At 43.6% G+C, this 23,054-nt stretch overlaps 1 protein-coding gene across 1 annotated transcript in view; it reads right to left on the minus strand.

Annotated features, from left to right (window-relative positions):
* trak2 (trafficking protein, kinesin binding 2) overlaps positions 1–23,054 on the minus strand; it is a 65,464-nt gene that overhangs the window by 24,082 nt on the left and 18,328 nt on the right. Inside the window, exons 4-7 of the mRNA XM_055638363.1 lie at positions 15,190–15,266; positions 10,607–10,723; positions 9,151–9,360; positions 2,705–2,783 (exon numbers count right to left, since the gene is read on the minus strand). Coding sequence (XP_055494338.1) covers positions 2,705–2,783; positions 9,151–9,360; positions 10,607–10,723; positions 15,190–15,266 — 483 coding nt within the window. The remainder of the gene's footprint in view (positions 1–2,704; positions 2,784–9,150; positions 9,361–10,606; positions 10,724–15,189; positions 15,267–23,054) is intronic.

Below are 23,054 nucleotides of genomic sequence, written 5' to 3' on the forward strand. Positions count from 1 at the left end.
ACAGCCACCGGAGCACCACCTCAGCCTCCAAGGGCCGCCTCAGCCACCGGAGCGCCGTCCCAGCCCCAAGACAGGCCGCCCTCACGGGAGCGCCATCCCAGCCTCGAGTCGTGCCGCTGCCACCGGAGCGTCTCAGCCCCACGCCGGGCCGCCCTCAACGGAGTGCCGAGTCGTGCCGCTGCCACCAAAGTGTCTCAGCCAGCACCGTCCCAGCCCCGCACCGGGCCGCCCTCACCGGAGCGCCGAGTCGTGCCGCTGCCACTGGAGCGCCCGAACGCCGCCACAGCTCCGAATTTGGCCAGCCTCGCGTTGGTGAGTCCTGGCTGGTTCTACCTTCAGAGCCTCAAGTTCGGTCGCAGGTTGGAAGCCGCCAGCTCCGCCATTAGGCCTCAGCGCAGACGGAGGCAGAGAAGGGGGATACAACAAGAAAAAGTCGCATTCCTCCGAAGGGAGAGACAGAGAGCCCTGTTTCAGCCCCCTCCCACACATAACACAACCTAATAACCAAAAATTTAACTAAACAAGACAAAAAAAAAACACAAAAAAGTAAAAACAGACGGGCTGCAGGCGAGCGGCAGCCGTTCAACAGAGCCGCCACTTCCGGAACTCGACCCGAAATATTACCCACTCCTTCTCTCCAAAGTCTGAAGAAGGGTTTCGGCCCGAAACGTTGCCTATTTCCTTCGCTCCATAGATGCTGCTGCACCCGCTGAGTTTCTCCAGCTTTTTTGTGTAATCTCCAAAGATGCTGCCTGTCCCGCTGAGTTACTCCAGCTTCACTTACAATACAATACAATTATTTATTGTCATTTGAACTTCAAATGAAGCATGTTGCATTCATAATGGGAAAACCCAGAGTGACACCATTAAATCAAATGACGATTCCCAGAATGGAGCTTACAGCTACAGTCCTTGCTGTCAGAGTTGACAATGCTGTGAAAGGAATTATAGCTTCAGCTGGACAAATTCATCTATTGGACCAATAGACCACAGTGCTTAAGTACATCAACAACAAAACCAAATGCTTCCAAACATTTGTAGCAAACAGGATCTATTTTGTAAGGCATGCTACTGATGTATTATAATGGAGATATATTCGCACAATGGAAAATCCTGCAGATGAAGCCTCTAGAGGACTAACAGCAAACCACTTCTTAAGCTGTAAGAGATGTATCAATGGACCAGAGTTTCTCTGTAAGTCAGACAAAGAATGGCCAATGCTTAACTCGGAATCTGTCATCTCTGCTAATGATCCAGAAATCAAGCAAGATATCACAATGAACATCATTGTCAAGGATCCATTGAACCTCACAAATTCTCTGATCACCTATTTCTCATCATGGAGGAATCTGAAGACTGCTGTCGCTTGGTTTCTTAAAGTACGGACAACACTTTTACAGTTGACTTGAAATAGAAAGGAGAGATTCAGACTGCTATGAGTAGCTTAGAAAACGATCCTGCCATGCTAAAGGAAAAGGTGCAAGTCTTTAAAGCAACACTCCGCAGACAATGTTTGATGTCCTGAAGATCTTTTCGATGCAGAAAGCGCAGTCATCTCTCAAAGATTCAAAAAGGATAAGAAGGAAGAGAAGAAGATTGAAGACTTACTAACGAAGATTAAATGCCAATACCATTTAAATCCCGATATATATACCATTTGTTTTTAAATGTGTAAAGTTTTTATAGCTCCTTTTAATGCTTATTGGTAATTGTTTTGTTATACACATAGAACAATTAGGGGCCGGTGTGTAGGAGTCATTTATGTTTAGGCTAGCTACTGTTGGCATATTATATCATTTTGTCCAGATATACCTTGCAGTATTATTTGGGACACTTGGGGGAAGTCATGAGATGCACAGAGTGGCGTATATATATATAATATATATATATATATATATATATATATATATATATATATATATATATAAAAAATGGGCATAGTGGACAGGGAGTGGTAGACCAGGCACAGGGAGGGAGAACATACAGTTCTCACCAGAGCGGGGAGAACAGCCAGCCACAACTTGTAGGCAGAATTTGTTTGTACATCTACTTCAATAAACAACCAATTAAACTGGAAATAACGACTGGAAGATCTGTACTATTTGTACTGTAAGATTACTCCTACTTACCCGTGTAGTAATGGCAACAGAAAGGAGGACACTGGAAGTGTCGGAAATTTTCCATTACAGACATATTTGGGAAACCTTCGAATCGAAATTACTTAATTGTGTGACAATTTGCAACACTAATTTCTATGCCTGTGGTCAGATTGGATGAGCTCCAAAATAGTGTTTAATAATTTATAAAACCATTGGCCTACTTTTAAGGAACAGCTTCTTTAGAATTCAATGACCCTTTGTTTACCTACTCAAATATAATGCAGTAAAGAAAGAACAATCATTTTATTCACTGAAGAAATGCTTCTCATTTGGATGTAGTGCACACAGTTGACTGCAACTGAGCTATCTATATAGTCAATGGATTTCGGCACAAGGTCGAACAGAACGTGGTGTAAATAGAATACTGGGCACTCTGGAATGTCAAAGCCTTATCTGCACGCTTGGGTGGATGCACAAAATTAGTCGTGGTGGGGAAGTATCAATGATTACACTTCAAGGCACTTTCAAAGGGCTCTTAAATACTTTGGTACATACTAGGGTTATGGAAAATGCTGTATTGAAGACAACCTTTTAATTGTACTTACTCAACTCCTTCACGCAGTCATTGACCAGCTGCTGTTCCTTCTCTTCATAGTTGATAGTTTCAGTCTTCAGGTGACAAGCCTTTAGAATGAAGGAGGCAGAGGCTAAGCAAGAACATTTAGTATTTTCGCCCACATGCTGCACCTGATTTGGTGCAAGATGGTTTGTATTTAAGAGAACATACATGCAGGGAAACAATTCAGTGAGGGTTTACTAGCACCTAGAGATTGGCAAGCCACAGAAGAATGAACGAAGTACCCATAAAACAGCTAAAAATTATTTTGCAGACACAAGGAACTGCAGATGCCCGAATCTTGAACAAAAGCACACAAAGTGCCGGAGTCACTCAGCAAGTCAGGCAGCATCTCTGGAAAACATGGATAGGCCATGTTTCAGGCCGGGACCCATTTTCAGACAGATTGTGGGGGAGGAGAGACAGAGAGAGGGACAGAGAGGGAGAGGGATGGAGAGGGAGGGAGGTTCGGGGAGGTGGGGAGGGAGGGGGAGAGAGACAGAGAGAGACAGAGAGACAGAGAGACAGAGAGACAGAGAGACAGAGAGACAGAGAGACAGAGAGACAAACACACACAGGGAGAGGGAGAGGGAGAAAAAAAAGAAGCTGTTAGAGAAGTGGGGGCCGAACAAACCCAGGCAAGTGATAGGTGGATATAGGTGAGGGGGTTGATTAGCAGATGGGTGGACAAAGCAATGTTTGCAAATAAATCTCCTACTTCATTCTTGCAAAAAATAAAAATAAAAATAAATTAACACTGACACTGTAAAAGCAAACCTCTCCTCTCATGTTCTCTAGTGTGGTTCTTCCCAATTCCTCTCACCAATCATCCATGGGATCTGCATAAAACAGCAAACCTGTGGCAGATTAATTCTCGAGAACTGCATTTGCGACAGGAAGTATATTGTCCAGTATCTGCCTTCACAGGACCTCTCCTTACTGAGCCAAGGTTCTTTGCTGCAGGAATGCCAATGGAGGGCAGAGATCACCCCAGACTCTCAGCAGTGGAATAATTTAAGGCAAGGTGAGTATTTGTGTGCACGCAGACACGAATATATAATGCTATAACAGATCAGCACTCTACATGGTGTCACTAAGCAGAGCACCAATATGCAGAAAGTAATTGAGATAGCTAATGAATGATTAGATTCTTTAAATATAGCCTAGAGGATAGGCATATGTGTAGGTTAGATCAGAAGAGAGATTTCTTCATTGAGAAGGTTATGAATTGCTAGAAATAACTATTTGGATATGGAGGCTGTGATACTGAATATACAAGACAATAATTACAAAGCTCTCTCAGCTGGCACCAATCCGTATCATCAGTGGATTACCCCAATACAAACTTTTCCTTTGATCTTTCCACACCCCCATCCCCCCTCCTACCCCCACCCTTTCGCTACAAAATCAAGCTTGTTGACATTTTTTGCTAGTTCTGACTTTGCCTACCCGGCTGAGTATTCCTGGCATTTTGGGTTTCTATTTCTGATTTCTGGTAGCTGCATTTTGCTTAACAAAATTACGCTTCCAATTCATGGTACAGCATTCACTGCTCATGATGCTGTCTGTCAACTAGGAAGCCTGAATGCAGACTATGGATGGCTTCATGTAACTAGATTTGGTCTGTGAGCTGACCTCGTTCCTGGATGCTTGTCATTTTAATTCCTTGTCTCTCTCCACACACTGTGCAATCGATTTCCAATATATTCTATTAAAGTTTAGCATAAATTTAAAAAATATCTGAATCTTTTAAAAAGCTTTTAATAATTTCAGGTAATGATTCTGCTTTCCTATTTTCACCTACTCTTCGCCCATCCTTTGAGCTTCGATAAAAGGACATTAACCCGAAATGTTGAACTATTTCTTTATCCCTATAGATAGCATAGGGATCCATAGAAGACGCCATTACCGTAGCTCTCCACTCTGTGCTGAGCCATCCGAAGCAGGGGCAGAGCTACGTCCGGATGCTCTTTGTGGATTTTAGTTCAGCCTTTAATACAATCATTCCGGACATTCTCATTGGTAAACTGGTCACTCTCGGCCTCCCCACTCTCACATGTGCTTGGATAAAGGATTTCCTCACCAACCGGCCCCAGACTGTGAGACTCGGCCCCCACCTCTCCTCCACTCGCAGGTTGAGTACCGGTTCCCCACAGGGCTGTGTGCTAAGCCCCCTCTTATACTGTCTCTACACCTACGACTGTAGTCCGGCCCACAACAACAACCGCATCGTCAAATTTGCTGACGACACTACTGTGGTCGGACTTATTTCAAAGGGAGACGAGGCAGCCTACAGAGAGGAAGTCCTGAAGTTGACAACCTGGTGCTCAGAAAACAATCTAGCTCTGAACACCAGGAAAACAAAAGAGCTCATTGTCGACTTCAGGAGGCACAGCACCGACTTAGCCCCCCCCCCCCCTACACATCAACGGCGAATGTGTGGAGAGGGTCAACACCTTCCGGTTTCTCGGCGTCCATATCGCTGCTGATATCTCCTGGACGGACAACACGACAGCGGTCATCAAGAAGGCTCAGCAGCGGCTGCACTTCCTGAGGGTCCTCAGGAAGCACAACCTGGACTCTAACCTGCTGCTGACCTTCTACCGCTCGTCCATCGAGAACCTGCTGACATACTGCATTACAGCATGGTATGGCAGCTGCACCATGGCAGACAGGGAGAGGCTTCAGAGGGTAACTAGGACAGCGCAGAGGATCATTGGCTGCCCTCTCCCCTCCCTGATGGACATCTACACCTCCCGCTGCCTTAGCAGGGCAAAGAAGATCATCAAAGACAGCTCCCATCCTGCGTTTGGACTGTTCGACCTGCTGCCCTCTGGAAGGCGCTATAGGTGCATCAAATCCAGGACAAATAGACTCAGGAATAGTTGCTTTCCGAGAATTATAACTACTATTAATTCTAATTCACACATGCACTGACTTCACTGCCCAACACGGACTTCCATCTGTATATATGTATATATGTATGTAGCGCCGCAGAAATTGTGCACCTATTCCCGCCCCCATCCCCCCCCCCCCCTCCCTTCTGTTTTTTGTTTTTTCTGTTTCTTGTTTTTTGTACTAAATTGTATGTATGCACTGAGTACGAGCAGCTTTCATTTTCACTGTACATGTATAGTGACAATAAATGGCATATCTATATCTATATCTATATCTAGCATCATCTGATACGTTTTTATTTCACAATACTTTTGAAATAAACTGACATGTTGATCAATCACAGAAATCAGGTATTGTTTTATAACTTGATATAAAGCCCAGTTCCAAGAACATTAAAAAAGAAGAGGTGGTATATTGAACAATCACCAACCTTGAACCAGTTATCAAGATTAGTAGTATATACACAAAGTGTAAACAAGTGTACAGACACTGTCTGGTGTTTAAGTCAGCTTTAACCATCAATCATTATGGCACAGTACAATACATGTTAGTTCCACTCTACCACTAGTGCGACTACGTAATATAGGAAGTGAGTGTTAATATGAAGTGTTCAATAGGGTGGAGTTAGTGGTAGTACGTTACTCTGATTGGTTCACATGCAATAACCAATCTACACAAAGGAATCGCACACTAGTACCAAGCATGCACAAGAGTCTGCACCAGTTCAACAAAGAAAGCTTCACGAATCCTGTTATTTAGTTCTCCTCTTCACATTTTCTTTAAAATGGTTCTGTAAATACACTGCAGAGCAAGTTAAATCTATTGCAATTCATTTTAAAATAATTTAAATACTCGTAATTCACAGTGCACAAAACTGAACAAGTACGCCCACTGCTGCTATGGGCTGCCACAACCTACCAACAGCGCAGTTCCAAATTGTTGTGTAATTTTGTTACTGCTTTAAGACTTCGACCACTTATATTTCTGGTACCGGAACTGTTAATTTAGCGGGTTTTAACAAGCACCCACATCATTATTACAGGATATTGCTACCTTATATTCACCCTGTTAATCTATGTCAACTCTATCAAATGGCCACCCTTTCGTCCTGTGCATTGCCACCAACTTACATAAACCTATAACAGTACAGGACAGCAACAGCCTTCAGCCCACAATGTCTGTGCCGACTATGGTCTATTTAGGACTATTGATTAAAACTAATCCCATCTGCCTGCACATTGTCTACATCCCTTCATTCCCTGCCCGACATAAATAACTCTTAAACATTGCTATCATTTCGGATTCCACAACTTTCCCTGGCAGCACATTTCAGGCATCTAACAATCTGTGTTTAAAAACACTTGCCCCATAAATCTCTTAAAATGTTCCTCCTCTCATCCTAAAACTATGCTCTTTATTATTTGACATTAATACCCTGGGAAAAGATACCATCTGCCCTTCTATGCCTCTCAATATTTTTTTGTACATCCATCATGTCGGCCCCCCGCCTCCAATGCTCCAGAGAAAACAACCCAAGTTTGTCTAAACTCTCTTTATAGCTAATATTCTTCAATCCAGGTAACATCCTAATGAATCTCTCCTGCAGACTCTCCAAAGCCTCCACATTCTTCTGGCAATGCAGCAACCAGAAATGCACACAATACTTCAAATGTGGCATACCAAGGTTTTTTTTTTGGTTTTCTTTTTAAATTGCAAGTTTTTGCTAGTATAACAGCTAATGCAGACTAATAATCTGGACACTGTTATTTGACAATCATAATTTTAATCTGGGTTTAATACTTACATGATCTGCTAACCACATTCTAATCTGGCATCCACATGAAAATCAATGCCATTATAATCGGTCTTCTATAACATTGCAGAAACAGTGATTCTAGCACTATCTGGCACCCAAATTGTTGATCTAAAGCACTGTTTACCATGTTGCTTACCTAAGACACATCAACATATCAGACAGATCTGATATCAACTATGCTGATCTAAATGTGCTATTTGGAATAGGCCACAATTTGATTTTATCATGTAAATATAACCACATCACACATTTGATCAAATCCAAAACTTTGACACTAGAAAATTGAAATATTCCAGCTGCTGAAATCTGAAAATGCTGCAAACATTCACCAGGTCAGGTAACATATATATGAAGGCAAAAATTAACATTTCAACTCGATGACTGTTTATCCAAATTCCACAAGACAAAAGTTAGGAAATGTTAAGCAATCGTAGTCAAGTAAAAATGCTATTGTATTTTCAAGGCTGTATACCAGTTCTTGCAAATCAAATGATTGCATTACTTCAGTTTCCCTTACCATTCAACGTTAAACAATCCTCTGCTAGTCATAGCTTTATTACAGTCCACTACATTTGTTTACTCTTCAACTATAGATAGTGAAATAGAAGAATAGTTTTCTATTTGTGTTTTTTATTTTGCACAATGTCATTTTTACAGACTTTTTCTTTTCACCATCTTGTAGAATTATATATAATTTATGTTTTTTGTGTGTTGTCCTATTCTGTGTGTTTGTGATGTTGCTGCAAGATGGTCATTGTACCCGACAGGTGACAGTTCGGATCGAGACCCTTCTTCAGACTCAAGAATGGTCCTGCCCCGAAACGTCACATGTCCATTCCTTCAGCACTTTGTGGTGGTTTTGGTCAAGGTTCCTGCATCTGCAGTCTGTCACCATCTTACTGCTCCACTGTGAAACCTCCACAAAGTATGCCTACTTTGAAGTTCTTGTCCTCACTATGTAAACCTATTGGACTGAGAATGGTCAAGAAGAGACGTGCTTCAGAACAGAGTAATTTATCCAGCATTGGTTTAATGTAACATTACATAGGGAGTAACCAAACAAATGACCAACACAGAAGACATGCACGGAATTATGTCTCAGTTTTGATGAGTTGATTTTCCTCATGTCAGAGTTAAATTGGGAAACCATAATTGTGTTCCAATTATTGCAATGCTTTACAGCAGAATCACCATTGTTCCCATTTAGATTTCAGGACAAGATGTGGTTTAAATGACATCATTATTCAATTAAAAAATGGCATCTCGGAATTTAAAATGCTTAAGTAACACAAAGGAGAAGCCATTTAATCAACCGGTCTGTGCCAAAGTTTATGCTACACACAGATCTCTTCCCACCACTCAATCCCCATCAGTACATTCATCAAAGAGTGAATAACGTGAACTATAGCAGTGACCCTTTTTTTGACTTGTGGTTATGCATACTTACAGTGCCCTCCATAACGTTTGGGACAAAGACCCATCATTTATTTATTTATCTCTGTACTCCACAATTTGAGATTTGTAATTGATAAAAAATAAACACTGCTGTAATTTCTACATGGTGAAACCAAAATGTAGAAAAATGGCCTTTATTAAAATTTGACAATGTGCACTTTAACCACATGTGATTTTTAAAATAAATAAATAAATTACGGGTCTTTGTCCAAAACATTATGGAGGGCACTGTACATCAATTAATTTGAATGCTCACCATTACATACCTCAGAACGGAGGGAGAGATTTTCATCCTCTAGTTCTCGCAGTTTACTCTGCAATGCATCCAACTGCATCAAACTGTGCGACAAATAAAAGGACTCATTATGGCGGAGGGGCGTGGAGCAGCTGGAGTCAGATTCACTCTCCTCAGAAGCACTGGCCACAATTCGCAGGAGCTCATCCTTTTTTGACAGCTCATGCTGCAGTTGGTTAACCTGATGGAAAGAGTATGGACTGAGTGAAGGGCAACGGTAAAAACACAGAATAAGGATGAACCAACCAACGGAGAAACAATGCATCCATTCTTTCCGAATAGTTATTCCTCAACCCAGTTGCCGGAGAACTGCTACCTCTCGATTCAAGAACAGTTTCTTCCCATTAACCACCAGGCTATCACACGGCATAACCTTAACCATAATCCTGCATCAGCACTGAACTACTTGTATAAGGTTGCACAAGATACTTGAGTTTGCACAATAATCATCTGGTTACCTCGTATCATTGACAATTTATCAGTGCCAGAGGGCCATTGACAACGCCCAGAGGATTGTCGGCTGCCCTCTCCTTACCTTGGAGGACTTACACAGTTCCCGCTGCATCAAAAAATCCCAGAGTATCATAAAGGACATTTCCCACCCCGGACACTCCCTGTTTGAACTGTTGCCGTCAGGCAGACGGTACAGATCTACAAGGACAAGGACGAACAGACTAAAAAACAGTTTTTACCCCACTGCTATAAAAGCACTAAATGTAGCCGCCAAGGAACGCAGGGGCGATACATACTAAGGGACTGTGGTACACTGTGAAATCGACAGAAGGATGGAGGGTTGGGTGTTTATGCGTGCTATTTTCATGATATTTATTTTAGTTGTTTATCTTTTAATATTTTATCTTGTATGTATCGTTAGCTTTTAGAAATGTTTGAATGGTGCACTGACTGGCTAACATTTTTAAATTTCGTTGTACATGGTTCATGTTACAATGACAATAAAGAAACTATTCTATTCTATTCTATTCTTATTGTATTATTGTTTAATGAATAATTGTTGTGTTATTGCAATGTAAAACTCAAGTAAGGAATTTCATTGTTCTGGTGGAGGCATAACATGACAATAAAACACTCTCGACTCGACATTACGAATTGAATTTGCTTTACTACGCTGCAAACTCCCCCAATATTAGGATCGGAAAAAGATAACTAGGCAATCATGAGAAAAAGAGACTAGGCATTCTGCAGTTTAGGATAACCTGGTGGCAATTCCACACAGGATAGGAACTTAATACCATGATAGCAAATGGAACGAATTGGGTTGGATTTAAGATCAACTTTCCACTCTTTTCAGCCATCCAAACAGAGCACAGGCTTTGCAAAAATAGAATCACTGGAGTCACAGTGGTTGGATGAAAAAGGAAGGCAGCTTTCCTCGGCGAAAAGTAAACCAGTTGAAAATGTCGACTCACTTGATCATAAGCCTGTGCCAACTGTTCCTCCAAGAGATCATTTCTTTCAGACAGTACTCTGTTCCGTTGCAGTAAAGATTGTCCGATACGAGCAGCCAATTCCAAGTCACGATCTCTCTGCCAAAAAGAATCACCAGTATAATAACAACCAACCCAAATGGTTTTGGTAAAGCCTTTTGGCCATCTCTTGAACACAACAAATTTCTAGTGTGAAGCTGTAGGTCATTATAACATTTAATTTCCTCGATTTGACAAATCTACCAAGGGCGCAACTAGAAGCATCAATTCTGTGGCAAACAGCATGCAGACCATTTTACTTTTTGTTTAATCCAGCTTTGTGGGGAAAAAAAATTGAGTTGCTTTGTTTACAGTCGCAGTAATACTGTGAAATCTATAAGGCAAGATTAGAAAATGTGGATCTTTGGAATCTAAAGTGAAAAATTCTATGTTGATTGTGAATCTTTTGAATAGTCATACCCATATTTTAATTTATCACACTCACCTAAGAGCAACAAACTACCAAATGGGAGTCATTTAAAAGATTCGAGGGCACAGTAGTGCAGCGGTAGAGTTGCTGCCTTACAGCACCAGAGACCTGGGTTTGATCTTGACCATGGCTGATGTCTGCACGCAGATTGTACCTTCTCCCAGTGACCTCGTGAATTTTTTATTGATGCTCTGGTTTCTTCCCACATTACAAACATGTGCAGGTTTGTAAGTTAATTGGCTTCTGTAAATTGCTCCCAGTGTGTAGGATGCAGAACTAAGATAACATATATCTAATGTACAGGCCATCGCATGTCCAATCCCTCCCTACCCATGTCCAAGACACCTCACGCGCCCGTCGTCTTCAATGACTTCCGATTTCCAGGCCCCCACTATCTCATCTTTACTATAGATGTTCAGTCACTCTACACCTCCAACCCCTTCCTCGACCACAGAACCAGCCAATTTCCATCAACAAACACTCTCCTTCACCTAGCAGAGCTGGCCCTTACCCTTAACAACTTCTCCTTCAACCATTCCCACTTCCTCCAAATACCCAGGCACGGAAATCGATATCAAAACATGGGGGGGGCACACAATTTCTTGGCGGCCGTGCGCTGGCATGCGCGTGCCCACACGCGGGGCTTCGGCCGTGGGCCCTGTGGACTGTAACATCGGAAGCTGACCTGGTTGGTGACTGACTCCAAACTCCAGCAACAGCAGCTTTGTCCGCCCCGAATCGTGGGGCTTCAATCGACCCGTTCGCGGAGCCTTTCATCACTCGGTGGGAGCCTCGATCGCCTCGACGCAGCAATTTGACCGCGGGGTGGTGGAAGATCACGCAGCCGATTTTAAGCTGCGCCAGGCCGTGCGATGAAAAGCCCCGCGAACGGGCCGATTCATGCTCCGCTCTATGATCTTTGCTCCACCAGGATGTCTCCCTCCTCCAATCACCACCCCCTATCCTCAGTCCCAGCCCCTACTTCTGCCTCTGACCAACACCTCCCTTCTCCAATCATCGCGTTGAATCATCATGGTCCCCCCCCCCCCCCCCCCCCCCCCCCCCACACTGCCTGTTGACCGATGTCTCTCTCATCCAATCGGCGCCCTCGATCATCAGTCCCACCCCCACTGTCTAACGGAAAGCGGAGATTTTTTAATAGCTTGTTTATCAAGTGTTGGGGAAAAGGGGTGAGATTTAATAAGTTATTCTTCTACTCACTCCTTTTCGAGCTTGTACAGACACAGAGTTGGACATTGGAAATTTGCTTTTTGTTCTTTTCATTGCTTGTAAATATTGATTGTAATGTCCAATTGTTTGATCATTTCGATTTTGTTACTATTAATGTCTTTACTTGTCCGGAATAAATAAAATAAATAAATAAATACATACATAAATAAATCATCGAGTTTTAAAATCCGGATTACAAAACAGGGTTACAAAACACGGGTGTCCCCTATCCACCCCCGGGATTTCCGCCCATGCTCCTACCAGTCTTACTGTCTCCGACTACATTTCATCTCTACATTTCAGCGCACGGCAGTGCCAGAGGCTTTGCGTAGGATACGGTACAGCCGGAACTCGGGCACGCAATCGGTGCGGGGGCTCGGTCAGGCTCGTGGCGGGCACTCGGCGGGCCTTATGATTTCGGCAGAAAAAATCCGCCTGCGGCCCGGATGATTTCGGGTTACGGGCCGCATTCAGCCCGGGGGCCGTAGGTTGACGGCCTCCGTCCTAGTGGGTTGCCAGGAGGTTGAAGGTTCTCGGAGGTTCTTGTAGGTTGTAGCAGGTGCTGAGCAGTGAATTTTATTGGTTGACGAGGGAAATGGGGTGGGTTGGGGGGGGGTGTGGAGGAGAGAGATGGGAAGGATTGGAGGAGGGAGATGGGGAGGGGTGTAGGGGGGAGATGCCCCCTCCCTATCTACTCCCTTCCCTCTCTATCCCCCTTCCCTCTCTACCCCCCCTCCTCCTCCTTCTCCCCCCCCCCCCCTGCCTCTACCCTCCCTCGCTAATCCCCTCCCTCTCCACCCCCCACCCCCCTCTCTCCCTCCCCACCCCCCCCTCTCTCTACTCCCTCTCCCTCTCTAGGAATTGAAGAGGGAGGGTGAAGAGCAGGAGGAGGGAGTGCTGGGGGGTGAGGAGAAATGAACCGTGCCTGCGCAGTTGGAGGCTATGCGTGAGTGGTGCAATATTGTGTTGGGGTAACGGCTTACGTTGGGGGAACGGGTGAGTGGTGGAATTTTGCGTTGGGGGAGCAGTGTTAGGCGCTTCCCCCTCCTGGTGAATGCTATGTACTTACCTTTCTCTGTTTCTCTCCCAAGTACAGGCCTCGTGGCTGTGAGTCTGGAATCAAGGGGTTAAAGGCTCCTGTACCCGATTGGCCAAGCTGCGTCAGGTGACGGGTGACTCATCTGAAGCTTAAATACCAGAGCTTCCCAGGATTCTCTCTATTCTTCATCGACCCTGACTGATGAGCAGACTGCTGGTGTGAGCCGAGGGACGCCTGGCCACATGGCATAGAACTTTGTGTACTTTCACCATTCCTTGGTAACAAATATTGAATTGGGATGGATAAGGGCTGACCTTAGTGTTTTCGTGTATTTTGTTTCAGGGTTATATCTCTTTAGGCAGGTTTTAGAGTCTCTGGTTCGACGGTCCATTACGTGGCTGGCTGGAGCATTGTTTAATTGTTTGTTAGTCAATCCCTATCCCTGACTGGGTTGTTTAAATCAGGTTTGGGTTTTGTGTTCCATTTAATAATTAAAACTATTTTTGAACTTGAACCTGGTTTTTGACTTATGTTACGTGGCTCTGAAGTACCTGCATTCGGGAGTCGTAACAAGCAGACCCAACACGCCTGCATTTGGTCTAGTTACCATTGAATCTAAACCAAATTACCTCAAGCAAACAGTGCCAAGAGATGATTATAATGTAAAGATGGGGAAGTTTGAAGCCTTCAACTTTAATAATCCAGTCATGATAGTGCAAAGTAAGCCTAATGGACCAACATTATCATTATTTGCCACATGTACTTAGATACACTGAAAAGTTTAGTTTGCATGCTAGCCAGACAAATCATACTATGAGTACAACCAAGCACAACAGGTGCAAAGAGAAAAATTCTGCAGTCCAAATGATCATATTACAACAATATAGTTCCAGAGGAAAAGTCCAATGAGGTAGTCTGATAACAGCAGGAAGGAGGCTATTCCTGAATCTCATGCTATATGCTTTCAGGCCTTAGTATCTCGAGCCCAATGAGAGAGGAAAGAAGAGGAAACAATGTGGTGAAACAAGGTCCTTGATTATTTTAACTGTTTTCAAGGCAGTACAATGTGTAGATGGAGTCAATGGTGGGAAGATTTGTCTATGTGAAGGACTGGGCTATATTCACAACGCTGCAATTTCTTGAGCATAGTTGCTTCCAAAACAAGTTGAAGCTCTGGGCCGGTCTCCAGGAAAGGTCGCACCTATCCATGTTGTAGGCCACGGGGGGTCGGAGATGCGACACGGAGAAAAATTGCATCTCCGTCGAGTTAAGTGACTGGAAAAAGCTTCCCCTGATCCTCCCCCCCCCGACATAAAACATACCAAGCGACATTAAAACAAATATTCAAGACATACTTAAAATAATAAAAACAGAGAAGGGACAAGACAGACTGCTGGCAAGGTGGCCAATAGGTACAGGAGCATTAGCTGCAAAACCAGCAGGATGCTCCTCAGCTTCTTCCCGCAGGCTATAAGACTGCTAAACGGACTTTGCCCCCTGCCAAAGTATCGCGCACCAACCACCAACCTGGACACACTGCAGCAGAGCCACTGTTGTGCCGCTGCCGATCGGAACGCCTGTTGAATGTTTAGTAGAGTGTTAAATTTGTTCATGATATATGTATTTTTATTTCTATTTATTTTTAATGCACACTGAATGGACACTGGTTGAGCAACGTTTTTTTGTTTCCTCTGGGTATATGAATACTCAGGAAATGACAATAAAGATATACAATACAATACAATACAATACAGGCGCCACCCGGTGGTGAATGTTAATGCTTATTACTGAGTTCTAACCAATGAAAAGACAGGTTAAATTTCTTACCTCAGCCAGAAGGTGTGTGACCATGTCAATATCATTGTACGTCCTAGTCATCTGATCCACCCTTTCAGAACTGAGAACTAGGGTAATGATTGAAAATATTAAAAATCAGTCAAAACCCCATCAAATCTGTAATGTACAAGTTTATTTAACTTATGACTGCCTCTAAAGCTATGAAGGCCTTTCCTAATATTACACTTACACCAAAAACAAAAACCAGGCACCTGACATAAATGTCAGATTAAGCACTTAAAATTTGAGTCTCCTGGTTAATACCATCGTATCCTGGTTAATACCAGTGTAGCTGTGAAAACAGTTTCTCACTTACCGTTTATTTATCAATCTGGTTAAAGGAAGAAAATTTCCACCAACTCAGGGATACCATACTGGGACTGTTTTCCTTAGAATGTAGGGGGCAGAGGGGTAACCTAGTGGAGATATACAACATCTTGAGAAGCATAGACAAGGTGAATAGTTAGGTATTTTTCCCAGTATAGAGCCCAGACCTAGAGTGCATGGGTTTAAGATTAGAGGGGAAAGAATTGAGATCTGAGGGATACGTTCTTCACATAGGTGGTACACTTGTGAAACAAACTGTCAAAGGAAGCTGTAGATACGGATACAACAGCAATGTTTAAAATGATTTTAGACAGGTACATGGATACAATGTTTAGAGGGATTGAAGAGCCCATTTCTGTGCTGTGTAAAGGTTAAGGAAACCCAGTATGTCTCCAATGATTCCTACCTGTTGCTACAGATGTACCGTAGAAAGCACCCTATCTAAATGCATCACTGCCTGCAACATTCTCTAACATTTAAATACTGTATCTGGACCAGCTGCAAGAGGACAATAATTAAAACACATGTACATAGCAGACAGAAGAGAGTCAAAAGATGTAGAACATAGAAAATAGATGCAGGAGTAGGCCATTCGGCTCTTCGAGCTTGCACTGCCATTCAATATGATCATAGCTGATCATCCAACTCAGTATCCTGTACCTGCCTTCTCTCCATACCACCTGATCCTTTTAGCCACAAGGGCCACATCTAACTCCCTCTTAAATATAGCCAATGAACTGGCCTCAACTACTTTTTGTGCCAGAGAATTCCACAGATTCACCACTCTCTGTGTGAAAAATCATTTTCTCATCTCGGTCCTAAAAGACTTCCCCCTTATCCTTTAACTGTGACCCCTTGTTCTGGACTTCCACAACATCAGGAACAATCTTCTTGCATCTAGCCTGTACAACCCCTTAAGAATTTTATAAGTTTCTATAAGATCCCCCCTCAATCTTCTAAATTCTAGCGAGTACAAGCCGAGTCTATCCAGTCTTACTTCATATGAAAGTCCTGCCATCCCAGGAATCAGTCTGGTGAACCTTCTCTGTACTCCCTCTATGGCAATAATGTCTTTCCTCAGATTAGGAGACCAAAACTGTATGCAATAGTCCAGGTGTGGTCTCACCAAGGCCCTGTACAACTGCAGTAGAACCTCCCAGCTCTTATACTAAAATCCTTTTGCTATGAATGCTAACATACCATTCTCTTTCTTCATTGCCTGCTGCACCTGCATGCCTACTTTCAATGACTGGTGTATCATGACACCCAGGTCTTGTTGCATCTCCCCTTTTCCTAATCGGCTACCATTCAGATAATAGTCTACTTTCATGTTTTTGCCACTCACATTTATCCACATTATACTGCATTTGCCGTGCATTTGCCCACTCACCCAACCTATCCAAGTCACCTTGCAGCCTCCTAGCATCCTCCTCACAACTAACACTGCCCCCCAGCTTAATGTCATCCGCAAACTTGGAGATGTTGCATTCAATTCCCTCGTCCAAATCATCAATATATATTGTAAATAGCTGGGGTCCCAGCACTGAGCCTTGTGGTACCCCACTAGTCACTGCCTGCCTTTCTGAAAAGAACCCGTTTACTCCTATTCTTTGCTTCCTGTCTGCCAGCCAGTTCTCTATCCACATCAATACTGAACCCCCAATACCGTGTGCCTTAAGTTTGTATTCTAATCTCTTATGTGGGACCTTGTCGAAAGCCTTGTCGAAAGCCTTCTGAAAGTCCAGATATAACAAATCCACTGGTTCTCCCTTATCCTCGAAAAATTCTATAAGATTCGTCAGACATGATTTACCTTTCATAAATCCATGCTGTCTTTGTCCAATGATTTCACCACTTTCTAAACGTGCTGCTATCCCATCTTTAATAACAGACTCGAGCATTTTCCCCACTACCGATGTTAGACTAACTGGTCTGTAATTCTCCGTTTTCTCTCTCCCTCCATTTTTAAAAAGTGAGGTTACATTAGCCACCCTCTAATCCTCAGGAACTACTCCAGAATCTAAAGAGTTTTGAAAAATGATCACTAATGCATCCACTATTTCTGAGGCTACTTTCCTTAAGCACTGGGATGCAACCTATCTGGTCCTGGGGATTTATTGGCCTTTAATCCATTCAATTTAATTTAACACCACTTTCCGACTAACCTGGATTTCACTCAGTTCCTCCATCTCATTTGACCCCCAGTCCCCTGCTATTTCCGGCAAATTATTTATGTCTTCCTTAGTGAAGACAGAACCAAAGTAGTTATTCAATTGGTCTGCCATGTCCTTGTTCCCCATGATCAACTCACCTGTTTCTGACTGCAAGGGACCTACATTTGTTTTAACTAATCTTTTTCTCTTCACATACCTATAAAAGCTTTTACAGTCAGTTTTTATGTTCCCTGCCTATTTTCCATTTCCTCATTAAGCCCTTTGTCCTCCTCTGCTGGACTCTGAATTTCTCCCAGTTCTCCGGTAGGCAGCTTTTTCTGGCTTATTTGTATGCTTCATCTTTTGTTTTGATACTATCCCTGATTTCCCTTGTTATCCACGGATACCTACCTTCCCTGAATTATTCTTTTGCCAAACTGGGATGAACAATTGTTGTAGTTCATCCATGCGGTCTTTAAATGCCTTCCATTGCATATCCACCGTCAACCCTTTAAGAATCAATTGCCAGTCTATAATGGCCAATTCACGTCTCATACCCTCATTACCTTTCTTTAAGTTCAGAACCCTTGTTTCTGAATTAACTATGTCACTCTCCATCCTAATGAAGAACTCAACCATATTGTGGTCACTCTTGCCCAAGGGGCCACGCACAACAAGACTGCTAACTAACCCTTCCTCATTACTCAATACCCAGTCTAGAATAGCCTGCTCTCTCGTTGGTTCCTCCACATGTTGGTTTAGAAAACTATCCCGCATACATTCCAAGAAATCCTCTTCCTCAGCACCCCTGCCAATTTGATTCACCCAATCTATATGTAGATTGAAGTCACCCATTATAACTGTTTTACCTTTGTTGCACGTATTTCTAATTTCCTGTTTGATGCCATCCCCCCCCCAACTCCACTACTACTGTTAGGTGGCCTGTACACAACTCCCACTAGCGTTTTCTGCCCCTTAATGTTTCGCAGCTCTACCCATATCCCATCATCATCCCACCATCATCCCACAGAGACTTGTGGAGAAACTAACCCTGCTGGGCCTCAACACCACCCTGTGTCACTGGATCTTGGACTTTCTGACAGAGAGACCGCAGTCAATCCATGTTGGCAAGAACACTTCAGGCTCGATCACGCTGAGAACTGGCTCCCCTCAAGGCTGTGTGCTCAGCCCGCTGTTGTTCACATTGCTCACACATGACTGTGCTGCCAGATTCAGGGACAATAAGATCATAAAATTTGCGGATGACACAACAGTGGTGGGACTCATCAGCGGAGATGACGAATCAATGTACAGTGAGGAAGTAAAACAACTAGTGGACTAGTGCGGCAAAAATAATCTAGACTTAAATGTCGACAAAACGAAGGAGATGGTTGTCGACTTCAGGAGGGCGCAGCCAAAGCATACACCCCTCAACATCAGTGGCACTGCAGTGGAGAGAGTGGAGAGCATAAAGTTCCTCGGTGTGCAAATTACAGACAGCCTCACCTGGTCCAGGAACACCACTGGGACCGTCAAACGGGCCTCACTCAAACTAAAACAGGCCTCACTCCCCACCAACCTCCTCAGGACTTTCTACAGGGGTACGTTGGAGTCTGTACTCACGTACTGCATAAGTACGTGGTACTCCACCTGCAACTGCTCGGACAGGAAGGCTCTGCAGAGGGTAGTGAGGGGAGCAGAGAGGATCATTGGCATCTCCCTACCCTCGGTACAAGAACTGTTCCAGAGCCGCTGTATGAAAAAAGCTCAGAGAATTGCTAAGGCCAAACTGCACCCCCTCCACATACACCTGGATCTCCTGCCATCAGGCAAGAGATATCGAAGCATCAAAGCCCGGACTACACGACTGCTAAACAGCTTCCTACCACAGGCTGTGAGACTGCTGAACAGTCACTCTGTACTCACAGTCACTTGATTCTGCGGCTGGCACGGACACTTTAATAACTGGCACTGGCCATTTTAATAACTGGCACTGGCCACTCAAATCAGCTGCCCCGGACATTTTTATGATTGGTTTATTGTATTTTAACATTGTGTTTTACCTGTTTTTAACTATTTATTTATACTGTTCCATCAGGGACTGGACTGTTTTTAGTGTTATTATGTGTGAAGCGTTTTAAATTTCATGTGCGATGCTCCGCTATTCCCTGGGAAACGTCTTTTCATTTTGCACTGTACAACTGTTGTTTGCAGGATGACAATAAAGGTTGATTGATTGATATCGATTCCACATCCTCCAAGCTAATGTCCTTCCTTTTCTATTGCGTTAATCTCCTCTCTGACCAGCAACGCTACCCCACCTCCTTTTCCTTTCTGTCTATCCCTCCTGAATATTGTATATCCCTGGATGTTCAGCTCCCAGCCTTGGTCACCCTGGAGCCATTACTCCGTGATCCCAACTATATCAAATTCATTAATAACTATCTGCACATTCAACTCATCCACCTTATTACGAATGCTCCTTGCATTGAGACACAAAGCCTTCAGGCTTGTTTTTACAACACTCTTACCCCTTATACAATTATGTTGAAAAGTGGCCCTTTTTGATTTTTGCTCTGGATTTGTCTGCCTGCCACTTTTACTTTTCACCTTGCTACCTATTGCTTCTACCCTCATTTTACACCCCACTGTCTCTGCTCAAGCTCCCACCCCCCTGCCACATTAGTTTAAATCCTCCCTGACAGCACTAGCAAACATACCCCAAGGTTACATTTATACTTACACTATTTTTTTTTTATAGTTACACTAGCAAACACTCCCCATGAACATTACATTTATATTTTCAAAAATAATACTCATCAAGTATAATCATCCTACAAATGGATACTAGTTCTGGGATATATGAAAGAGCTCAGAATGTTTAAAAGCAGATAGATCAGAAAATTGGGAGATCTACAGCTTTTTGGAATAAAGTAAGGGGATGAGTTCAGAGGATTGACATTACATGTGTTCAGAGGAACATAGAAGTACAAGCCAAATAATGACCAAGGCAGCAGTACGGGCAGATACGGTTTTCTTCCGCTCGTGCGTCATCACAGGGACCTCATTGTTAGATTTGGTCTAATCCAATTTGCTGAATTGTGTGGACCTCAATGAAAAATGGTGTGCCTTGGAATCTGCCCTATCAACAGCACAAAGGGCTCCACCATAAACATTGAAGCTTAAATGAGTGACCCGAAATGTGCAAAATGACTGGAAGCATGATAGGGAGGGAGAGCATGCGAGGGAGGGAGAGCATGAAAGGGAGGTAGCAGAGCTGCCAAGTTTTGTCAGAACATTTCAGTATTCTAGTACCTGAAAATCAGTATTTTGCTGAGGAAATCAGTATTTTTACGCGGTTGCATTTTGCTAAAAAAAAAATGTTTAATGTGCGGCCATACCCATGTAAGAGTACAAGAATGCATAACTTTGTTACCAATTGACATGACTTCTACGCAACTTACTTGACAGTGAATTCATTGCCATCTCTTTGTATACTGCTGTTTGAACGGCTGCTTCCTGCTTTTAGTACCAGATGATGATGTAGAAGCCATTTTGGAAGTCTACCTCTCCCTCCCTTGCTCTTTCTCCCTCCTTTTTCCCTCTCTCCCACCCTCCCCCCTCTCACTTCCTCCCTCTCCCTCCCTCTTTCCCTCCCCCTTCCTCCCCTTCCTTTTTTTTCTCCCTCCTTCTTATTCCCTCCCACTCCCTCTTTCCCTCCCCTAACAGTCTGTGACCCATAGCGCTGTGGCCATAGCGCTATGTGTAAAGCGCTCCAGCTGGGAGTGCTATTTTTAGAACCCATAGCACTGTTCGTTTAAATTCCCACACGTTAAACTGACAGTGCTGTTTAAACCTGGAGCGTGACAGGCAGATCGAAGCTCACAAAAATAATCATCCAGATCTTGAAATTTAAAATACTAATAGATTTAATCTGCTATAATTTTTAGAGTTACAGTATGACTTTTTATATCCTTGCATTTTTTAAGCAGCAAGATGATACAGGAAGTCGGGCCGAATTTAAAAAAATCCGTATTTTACAAAGCAAATCCGTACATCAGTATTCCGATCGCATTTCCGTATTTTGTACGGAAAATCCGTACTTCTTGGTAGCTCTGAGGGAGGGCATGATTCTCATTTGCTGAAATAAAGAAAAAAGTTTGTACAAACAAGTTTATCCTTGCACTTTTTTCATTTGGAAGTGTATTTGGAAGGTGGTCAGTTTTTCCTGCTTCTCCTCTCCTGACACAAGTACTTTTAAACCAGGTAAACATCTCATCATCTTTTCATATCATATCATGTGTGTGTTCAAAGGTTCAAAGGTTCTTTATTAGTCACATACACCAATTGGTGTAATTAAATGTGTATTGCCATTGCAGCATATAAAAAAGAAAACAACATGGCAATAATAAAGAAATTTAACATAAAAAAAACATCCCCCCACAATGGTTCCCATTATGAGGGAAGGCACAACACCCCTGCAACGGACTGTTCCAGCTGCTACGGTCAGGCAAACGCCTCCGTTGCCATGCGGTGAGAACGGAGAGGTTGAGAAGGAGTTTCTTCCCAGAGGCAATTCGGACTGTAAACGCCTATCTCACCAGGGACTAACTCTACTGAACGTTTTTCCTTCCATTATTTATTATGTAAAAGAATATGTGTGTTTATGATTGTGTTTATATTTTGTTTGGTTGTTTGTTTGTTTGTCTTTTTGCACAAAAGTCCGCGAGCATTGCCACTTTTCATTTCACTGCACATCTCGTATGTGTATGTGACAAATAAACTTGACTTGACAAAGTCCAGTCACCATCCCCATGTCCACCCATAGTCGGGCCTATTGAGGCCTCCGCAGTCGCCTTTATGGAGGCCTGATGTTCCAGGCCGTTCTCGCCGGATGATGGTGCTCCGGCGTCGGGAGAATCATCACAGCGGCTTGGGAAATCTGGAACAGCCACTTCTCTACCGGAGACCGTGGCTTCCGAAGCCAACAGGCCACGCTGGATGGAGCTCCCCCACTGGCGATCTCGGCGAGAGATCCTATGCTCCCGATGTTAAAGTCAGCGCCGCCACCCGCAGCTCCACGATGTTCACCGGCGGTCTTCAGCTCCCCGGAGTTCCTGCGCGGCGACCCGGGCAAGGCATCGCCCGCTCCGTGATAGCGCTCCAGTGCTGTGCTGCCGCCGAAGCCGAGGTTCTGGGCCGTCCCCTCAGGAAACGCCGCTCCAGGCCGGCTGGTAGGCCGCGAGGACGGGTCGAAGGTGCTGCCCGGAAAAGCCGCCTCTCCGACCAGGTAGGGACCCTGAAAGGCAGTTTCCCCCCACCACCACATAAAAAAGACGAACTCTGAAAACCAAAAACTCAACTAACTAAAAATCT

The sequence above is a fragment of the Leucoraja erinacea genome, chromosome 7, assembly GCF_028641065.1.
Source record: "Leucoraja erinacea ecotype New England chromosome 7, Leri_hhj_1, whole genome shotgun sequence".
NCBI classification, from domain to species: Eukaryota; Metazoa; Chordata; class Chondrichthyes; order Rajiformes; family Rajidae; genus Leucoraja; species Leucoraja erinaceus.